Source organism: Sebastes umbrosus, chromosome 23, assembly GCF_015220745.1.
Source record: "Sebastes umbrosus isolate fSebUmb1 chromosome 23, fSebUmb1.pri, whole genome shotgun sequence".
NCBI classification, from domain to species: domain Eukaryota; kingdom Metazoa; phylum Chordata; class Actinopteri; order Perciformes; family Sebastidae; genus Sebastes; species Sebastes umbrosus.
The window spans coordinates 21,462,632-21,471,798 of NC_051291.1; the positions used below are offsets into that span (position 1 = coordinate 21,462,632).

Genomic DNA, 9,167 nt, shown 5'->3' on the forward strand with positions numbered 1-9,167 from the left:
GTAGAGTAGAGTATAGTAGAGTAGAGTAATGTAGAGTAGAGTGATGTGGGCTCAGAGGTCAGAGAGTAGAGTAGAGTAGAGTAGAGTAGAGTAGAAGAGGTTAGACAGTGGAGTAGAGTAAAGTGATGGGGTTCCGAGGTCAGACAGTAGAGTAGAGTAGAGTAGGGTGATGGGGGCTCAGAGGTCAGACAGTAGAGTAGAGTACAGTAGAGAGTAGAGTAGAGTACAGTAGAGTAGAGTGATGGGGTTCCGAGGTCAGACAGTAGAGTAGGGTAGAGTAGAGTGATGGGGGCTCAGAGGTCAGACAGTAGAGTAGAGTAGAGTAGAGTAGAGTAGAGTAAAGTGATGGAGGTTTGGAGGTCAGACAGAGGAGTAGAGTAGAGTAGACTGATGGAGGCTCGGAGGTCAGACAGTGGAGTAGAGTCGAGTAGAGTAAAGTAGAGTAGAGTGATGGAGGCTCAGAGGTCAGACAGTAGAGTAGAGTAGAGTAGAGCAGAGTAGAGGGATGGGGGCTCAGAGGTCAGACAGTAGAGTCGAGTAGAGTAGAGTAGTGTAGAGTGATGGAGGCTCAGAGGTCAGACAGTACAGTAGAGTTAGGTAGAGTAGAGTAGAGTAGAGTAGAGTAGAGTAGAGTAGAGTAGAGTGATGGAGGCCCAGCGGTCAGACAGTAGAGTAGAGTAAGGTAGCGTAGAGTAGAGTAGAGTAGAGTAGAGTAGAGTAGATTGATGGAGGCTCAGAGGTCAGACGGTAGAGTAGAGTAGAGTAGAGTGATGGAGGCTCAGAGGTCAAACAGTACAGTAGAGTTAGGTAGAGTAGAGTAGAGTAGAGTAGAGTGATGGAGGCCCAGCGGTCAGACAGTAGAGTAGAGTAAGGTAGCGTAGAGTAGAGTAGAGTAGAGTAGAGTAGATTGATGGAGGCTCAGAGGTCAGACGGTAGAGTAGAGTAAAGTAGAGTAGAGTAGAGTAGAGTAGAGTAGAGTAGAGTAGAGTAGAGTGACGGAGGCCCAGCGGTCAGACAGTAGAGTAGAGTAGAGTAGAGTGACGGAGGCCCAGCGGTCAGACAGTAGAGTAGATTAGAGTAGAGTGACGGAGGCCCAGCGGTCAGACAGTAGAGTAGAGTAAGGTAGCGTAGAGTAGAGTAGAGTAGAGTAGATTGATGGAGGCTCAGAGGTCAGACGGTAGAGTAGAGTAGAGTAGAGTAGAGTAGAGTAGAGTGACGGAGGCTCAGAGGTCAGAGGCGAGAGGCATCCCAGCATCCTCACTGATTGGCGAGGAGATGACGGCCATCTTGGATTGTAGCGGGGAAGAAAGATTGATGCGGTAAGCTCCTTCTTTTATTCCTTTAATTTATTTTCTCGGCAAACACTCAACGAAACCTCCTTTAGAGAAACACGGGACTCGTGTGGGAGTTACCACGGAACCAGACCGTGGAGGAGAGAGGAGAATAGGACTTTAAACCCGGCAGTCCGCGGTCCTTTCTTTTTGTTGTTGTTTTGGGGAACTAACCGACGGAGGCACAGCAGGCCCAAACCCCAACAAAATACACCTGCACACCGGTCTCCTCTCTGCCGGTGGCCTGTCTGCATGACCATATTCAGACAGACGTCCCCGGTTTACCAGATGGTGTTACACCTGCTCACAACTCCCCCCGTAGTCTGGTCGTTACGGTGCTGTTAGCCGAATAGCTAGTTGGTAGCAAGCGTTAGCTCTCATGCTAGCGTCCCCATGTATACCTATAGAGTTAGCTGTTAGCCTACGTGCACTACTCAGCTAGCACGTAGCTCCTGACACATTTTACAGCTAACAAGGTAATACCAGTTAATAGCTATTATTTATTTGGGTTTTACAAGCTCAACTGTATTAAAGATAACCCGCTTCATTGGTGCTGGGGAGAGAACCAGCGGGTTGCTATCATTTAATGGTGGAGTTCGTTGGAGAGATTATCGGAGCTAGCATTAGCCTCCATAGCTAACAGTAGCTAGTGTCTTTGCGACACTGCTGCACCGTTTAACGTCGCTTTGAAACAAGAACAGTGATGCTTGTAAACTACCTAAAGTTGGGGCTGTTTTCTAACCTGAAACACGTTGTGTCCAAGCAACAATAAACACTTTATATAATATTACAAGCGCGCAAGAGCTCATTTAGCCGTAATCGATGCTACGTAGTGGGCCAATTGCTCTCAGGGATTGTAGAGCTAACCTGCTGTAGTAAATAAAAATAATCCTGAGAGATCACTGTTCAAACACGGCTGTGGATCCATATGTTTATGCATGTACAGTAGCCAGGTTTCCATCAGGTTTTACACAAGATTTAAACCAGGTAAGCTCCTATATATTGTGACATTATTGTGCAGTGGTTTACAATGTGCATGACTATCTTTCACACATTATAGGGTTGAAATGAACAATCTGTACATAAAGATAATGTAGGAATATGTGAAAAAAACAGGTCGTCAACACCAACAACATTTTCTGGTGGTTATTTAACTTTTTAGACTTCTCTTTTTTTTTTTAAATCTACAGAAAATAGTGAAGTTCATTACAGGTTCCCAGAGACAAAGTTGGACACTCGTAGTAGTTGTTTTGTCTAACCAACAAAGACTAAGAAAGCCAGAAAAGATGCACATTTAACCAGATAATCTGGGTGATGTCTATTTGTTCATACAAATCAGATGTTGCAGGTTAATCTGCAGTCAGTGCTGTTCAGACAAGACCTGCGTCTGCAGCTGTAGATCCGCTTAAAACGTACAATTATTCCAAACCTATTAAGTATATTAGCAGACATAATTGTAAAGTTTTATTTAATGTAAGGTGCAAAGGGGTTTAAGTAACCACAACGTTGATGTGCACAGTTCCATAATTAATAATACACTTTGTGCATCAAAGAAAGGCGGATTGTCTGAGCAGGAAAGTATAAAATAAGTACACAATGTAAGTAGATGTTAAAAAACTTTGTTGGGTTACATGCATGCAGAGTTTAGCATTTGCGGCTGATAACAGCTGAAGTTTAAATACAGCATCTTATATGGATTTTGAGACGGTGTCATGAATCACAGCTTTAGCTAAATACTGCAGGTGTGACAGGAAGGAGTTGCAGTGTTGGTCTGTTAGCCAATCTGACCGTTTCCTGTCTGGTTTCTCAGGTGACACGAGGTATGTTTGGTGCTAACCGGAAGAAGTTTATGGAGGGAGGGGTAGAGAGCGACTACGCGGACGACTCCAGCCTCTACTACACCCAACAGTCCATGTTCCCTCCTCACCGCCCTGACAAAGATGTAAGTTGTCTGTTAAACTCTTCCTTAGGGTTTTTTAGGACTGCAACTGTTTGATTTTAATTTTAGTTTCACACTAAGTGCTTGGATTTGGTGCATCTCTAGAATTGTATTGACAAAATTTTAAAAAGATACCCTCATAGTGTGATGCCAGCCAACTCTTCATCTGCCAGCAAGGAGCTTCTCCAGATCGTCATACTTTTATTTATTTTATTTATGGTTTAACAAAAGATGATGTTGTCGGGAGAATTAAAGGACGTGTTTGTGTTTCCTCTCAGATGCTGGCGTCTTCCTCTGCTTCCTCAACGGGTCAACTGTCACAGCTAGGAGCCAGTTTATATGGCCCACAGAGTAAGATGAACACACTCACCTGTTATTACTGTTTCCATTGATAAGCATTGTAAAACTCAATCTATGGTCGAAGTGAGAGGTTAAATTGAGCAGATTTGGATTTCTCCCATTGATATCTCCACCACAACACCAGACAGATGTATCATACATACGTGGCGTCTGTAGCTGACATGTGTTTCTCTCTCTGGTTTTAGGTGCTTTGGGGTTTCCCATGCGTGGTATGAACAGCAGCGCAGCTCCTCAGTTAAGTCGAAGTGGGTTGAACCAGTCTGCCAGTCAGCTCCCGAGTCATGCCAGTGCACCCAACACTGGCACGATGCACACGCCTCCCTCACCGAGCAGGTACAACACACACATGTGAACGCTGAGGTGTATCTGTGGGCACTTAAAACATCAGCATTTATTTACTTTAGACGTCTGGATTTAATCCAAATGCTCTAAAATGTGCGGACATTTTAGACAGACAAAACAACAATGTAAAGAAAATTAATCCATAAATGAATCTGATCTGCATCTCGCCATCTTTAATTCTGTCTGATTCTGAGAGTTCACACGTGGAGGAACAAATGCAACCCAAAATAATTCACAGATTATTTACAGTCTGAACAAAGTTTGGTGGGACGCAGTAAACTCACTATCAACACGTCCAGGGGACGCTCCCTATTTTTTCCCTGATAATGCTCCATTGTGAACAATAAATTCACGTTGAATTCGACAGGACAAGAGCTAGTTAACGTTTGCTGTTAGCAGCCAATCCTGCACGCAGCGAACAACTAACGTTAACTTGTGGATCATATTTCATCCCCACTAACGCAGCCGCCTGTGTTTTTTCAGTCTGAACGTTCAGTCAGACACGTAGCATCTAACCTCAATATCCCCCTTTCAAACCCAGCTGTTCTTCTTCCTATTTCTACAAACTGAACCGCCTCCTCCATCTTTAATCTCACCTTGTTGTGTGTGTCTCCTCCTCTCTGCAGGGGTATCCTGCCGATGAGCACCCGCAGCGTGCTGAACCACAACCAGCAGGTGGGGGGTCCGACGGGGCAGTCGGGTGGGATGGGAGGCGTTGGGGTGGAGAGGGGAGGTGGCGTCGGAGGAGGGAGGAGCAGCAGCATGGGGAGTCCCAGCCGGTCGTCACCCAGCATCATCGGCATGCCCAAACAGCAGCAAGCACGGCAGCCTTTCACCATCAACAGGTAACTTTATACATGAAGTCTGGTCAGTTTTACACCATTCTGTGGTCCACTCTTTACCTTTCATAGTCATTTAGTTTTATAAGCTTTTATACTCACTGTAGGGCTGCAACGAACAATTATTTATATTACTGATTAGTCTGCCGATTATTTTCTATTTTCTTTTGTCTATAAATTGTGAAAAATGTGCATCACAATTTTAGAGCTGCAAAGATGAATCGATTAGTTGTCAACTATTAAATTAATCGCCAACTGTTTTGATAATTGATTAATCGGTTTGAGTAATTTGAAAGAAAAAAAATGTCAAAATTCTCTGATTGCAGCTTCCTAAATGTGAATATTTTCTGGTTTCTTTATGACAGTAAACTGAATATCTTTGAGATGTGGACAAAACAATCATCTTGTGCCAATCAATTAATCGAGAAAATAATCAACAGATTAATCGCCAAAGGAAATAATTTAGTTATAAGTTAGTTGCAGCCCTACATGATTTCCAAGGTGACGTCTCCAAATTGCTTATTTTGTCCGACCAACAGTCCAAAACCTAAAGATAACCTGTTTACTGTCATAGAAGTGTAAAGAAACCAACAAATATTCACATTTGAGAAGCTGACACCACTGAATTTTATCAATTTTGCTTAAAAACACGGCTTTAAAAAGCATTGAATTAAGTTCCCTCTAAAAAGGAAATAAATAAGAAGGTATTAAGAAGAGTATAGAAAGGTCTTGAATATTGTTTTTATATTTTTTAAATATTATGTATATATTATTTATATATATATATATATATATATATATATTTTTTCATTTTAATTATTTCGCTCCTATTTAAAAATGATTCAAATAAATATTGATTAAACGCTATAAACATTATCTATCCTGCGCAAAAACATCCTCTATCAGAAATAAATTGATAAAAATGTATTATTTTTTTGCGTCTCTGTGCAGCCGTGTGTTTTCAGTTATGTTTTTCAGGATCAGAGTTGTGAGAATAATCATATTAATGTGTGTGTGTCTCTGTTTGTGTGTCAGTATGTCGGGGTTTGGTGTGAACAGGAATCCAGGCTACAACATGAACAACTCCCTATCCAACAACATCTTCAATGGCACAGGTACAAAAACACAAAATGTCATCATTCAGATATCAGTCAGCAGTTGATGTTTCAACTTCAGTTACTTCTCCTCTGTAGTTGCAGTAGTGGATTGTTTTTAAACTTTGATAGAAGCTCAGTTTATTTAATTTATTTCTCTGTGTGTGTTGTTCCAGACGGCAGTGAGAATGTGACGGGGTTGGACCTGTCAGACTTCCCAGCGTTAGCAGACAGGAGTCGGAGGGATGGAGGCTCAAATCCAACCCCACTGCTCAACCCGCTGGCCGGTCGGGCTCCTTACGGTGAGACACACCAGTGCCTTTATTAAACTTCTATCAAAGACCAAAACATGTCATTAAAAATATATATTTATTTTCTGTCCAAGCTATCTAGGTACTCTACTACTTTTTTTGTAAAATGTACATTTTTTAAATTATCTCACCTCAAAGTACAAATGGTGAGATCGTCCTAAGCAGGTGGAGTTTGTACAGTTACCAGCGAAATGTAGATGTTCAAAATGTATTTAAGATTTATTATGGCATCAGTTTTTAAAATGAGTTTTGTGGCTGATGGATTTCAGAGTTGAAAGCCAACCTGAATTTGTACCTGCCACAATCAATAATAAAAAATATTTATTACTTGCTTCCATAAGTCTTAAATGTATCTCTTTTTTTTCACCTATCTGAATGTGCTTTAATATCACATTATTAATCAGTACATCGCTAACGACTCTACCCTCCATTTCTCCAGTTGGCATGGTAACCAAGCCGTCCAGTGAGCAGTCGCAGGACTTCTCCATCCATAACGAAGATTTCCCAGCTCTCCCTGGGCCAAACTACCAAACAAAAGACCCCACCAGCACCAACGAAGACAGCAAAACGGTTAGACACCTTTTCTTCTTCTCCTTCTTTGTTTATTTTTCATTGTTTTCTTGTTTTGGTTGTTCTGTATTTTTCTGTGAATTGAACGCTGACTTGCTGTTTTCATCACGGTGTCCTCTCCTTACTTATGCAGCGCTCTCACGTCCTGACTCGTCCCATTTTTTCGGACTGTTTTTTCCCTCCGTTTTTGTCCAATCAGAATCTGAACTCATCGGGAAAGCCCACCTCTAACTCAGATGGTCCAAAGTTCCCCGGCGACAAGAGCTCTGCGCCTAGCAACAACAACCAGCAGAAGAAAGGGATTCAGGTGCTTCCCGACGGTGAGACAGACGCAGTAGATCACGATGCATCCACATAGAAATGAGAGATTCTAGTCTGAACCGTCCTCATCGTGTTGTCTCTGTGTCCCAGGGCGTGTGACCAACATCCCGATCGGCATGGTAACGGACCAGTTTGGGATGATCGGGTTGCTAACGTTCATCCGGGCGGCAGAGACGGACCCCGGCATGGTCCACCTGGCGCTGGGCTCTGACCTCACCACACTCGGCCTCAACCTCAACTCACCTGAGTACGACCAACACACACAAACAGTCTAGGATAATAATAGGGCTGGGTGGTCATTTCTATTTTCATATCCAGAATTATAATTATAGTTAGTTATTAATTTATTTCCTTAATCATGTGTATTTCACCCGTGTATGTGTATTTCAAACTTATTTATTACCCATTACAAGTACGCTGCAAATTATTTTCATTATTGATTAATCTACCAATTATTTTTTCAATTTATCAATTAGTGGTTCTGTCTATAAAGTGTCAACAAATCGTAAAAATGCTCAGCACAATTTCCAAATCGTAAAAGTGCTTGTTTTGTTTGACCGGAAACCCAAAACCCCAGAAATGTTCAATGATATTTGACCAAAAAAAGCTGCAAATTGTTAACTTGTAGAGGATGGAACAACAATTCATCCAGTATCAAAAAATCTGCTGGTTATTTTTGTGATGTTTGATTAATTGTTTCAGCTCATAAACTAACAAAAACATACCCTGATATATAAAACATTATAAAAGTAGGACAATGAGTTTATCTTAATTCAACAGTATTGAACAAAAATCGTGCTCCGTTAAAGCTGTAAAAGTACATATATATTATAACAAAAAGTTACTTATTAATACGTGAACGTGTACGACGGCCATTACCACCATTGTGGGTAAAAATAAAAAATATTTAGCCGGAGCAGGGGATAATATTCAGAGAAAAAAATTCCAAAATTAGAATGGTAAATATCCAAGAAAAAACTTGGATATTCTCTGAGATTAAAGTGGTAAATTTGTGAGAAAAAAACTCAAATCAGTATGTTGTTTTCTTCTGAATCGGCCCAATTCACAGCAATGTCTCTTCAAAGTCTGATGCTGATGATAATCTGGTGATCTGGGCTAAAACCAACGCTATGATGTTGGTGATTGGTAGACGTTTTTACAGGATTACAGCAGCTACAGATGACGGCTCTTTTCCGGTCCTTTTTCAGAGCTCATCAGTAATGGATCGCTGTCGGGTGTAAAGACCATTTCAACCAATATAACAACTAGTGTAGACTGGAGAACATCGTCAACCCTGACTTTAATCTCAAAGAATATCCAAGTTTTTTTCTTGCAAATGTACGACTGTAATCTACGACAGACTCTAATTGTCTCACTCTTTTCTCTCTCAGGAATCTCTATCCTAAATTTGCGTCTCCCTGGGCGTCGGCTCCGTGTCGACCGCAGGACATAGGTGAGTTTAGAAGCCAAATGTGTGATTTATTTTAAGTTTGTTCTGGATATTTATGGAGGAAATATTGGATTTACATTAATCTGAGGGACACAAACTCCAGTGGTGTTGTCATGTTGCTGGATGTGTTTTGGCTTCAGGCGTTCAAAGGATCGGATTTAACTTTTCATCGTTTCCTTGATTAAAAAAGAGTGCATGCAGGTTTTCCAATGTTTTCAGCTGTTTTATCCTCCTCTTCCTGCAGACTTCCACGTCCCCTCAGAGTATTTAACCAACATCCACATAAGGGACAAGGTATGTAATTCAGTGTTTTTATGTATGTGCTTTCATGTATGGGCGTCTTAGTTTCTTCCATCAATGATTTTAAAGAACTGATTTAATGAAGTGTCAGTGTTTAACTGAAGATGTTTCGTGTCTCCAGTTAGCAGCTATCAAGTTGTCTCGGTATGGTGAAGACCTGCTGTTTTATCTCTACTATATGAACGGAGGAGACCTACTACAACTCCTGGCTGCAGTAGAACTGTAAGAACAACACACACAACGCAAAAGAATTACATTACAATGGGTAAAACTAAAGACTATTTCTTACAGCTTCACTTAACACCTTTTT

General features: G+C 41.3%; 1 protein-coding gene across 4 annotated transcripts in view; it reads left to right on the forward strand.

Moving 5' to 3' along the window:
* Positions 1-1,154: 1,154 nt before the first annotated feature.
* Positions 1,155-9,167, forward strand: part of LOC119483044 (CCR4-NOT transcription complex subunit 2-like) — a 15,800-nt gene continuing 7,787 nt past the window's right edge. The window contains exons 1-13 of one of the 4 annotated variants that reach the window (XM_037761055.1): positions 1,155-1,319; positions 3,142-3,273; positions 3,549-3,621; positions 3,816-3,963; positions 4,599-4,817; positions 5,847-5,926; positions 6,082-6,207; positions 6,656-6,786; positions 6,920-7,106; positions 7,198-7,354; positions 8,499-8,560; positions 8,802-8,851; positions 8,979-9,079. In XM_037761055.1, the coding sequence (XP_037616983.1) occupies positions 3,154-3,273; positions 3,549-3,621; positions 3,816-3,963; positions 4,599-4,817; positions 5,847-5,926; positions 6,082-6,207; positions 6,656-6,786; positions 6,920-7,106; positions 7,198-7,354; positions 8,499-8,560; positions 8,802-8,851; positions 8,979-9,079 (1,454 nt within the window). In that variant the 5' untranslated portion in view covers positions 1,155-1,319; positions 3,142-3,153. Of the gene's footprint in view, positions 1,320-1,388; positions 1,808-1,877; positions 2,319-3,141; positions 3,274-3,548; positions 3,622-3,815; positions 3,964-4,598; positions 4,818-5,846; positions 5,927-6,081; positions 6,208-6,655; positions 6,787-6,919; positions 7,107-7,197; positions 7,355-8,498; positions 8,561-8,801; positions 8,852-8,978; positions 9,080-9,167 lie in introns of those variants that run through there. The other 3 variants (XM_037761059.1, XM_037761056.1, XM_037761057.1) reach the window with 3 other exon arrangements.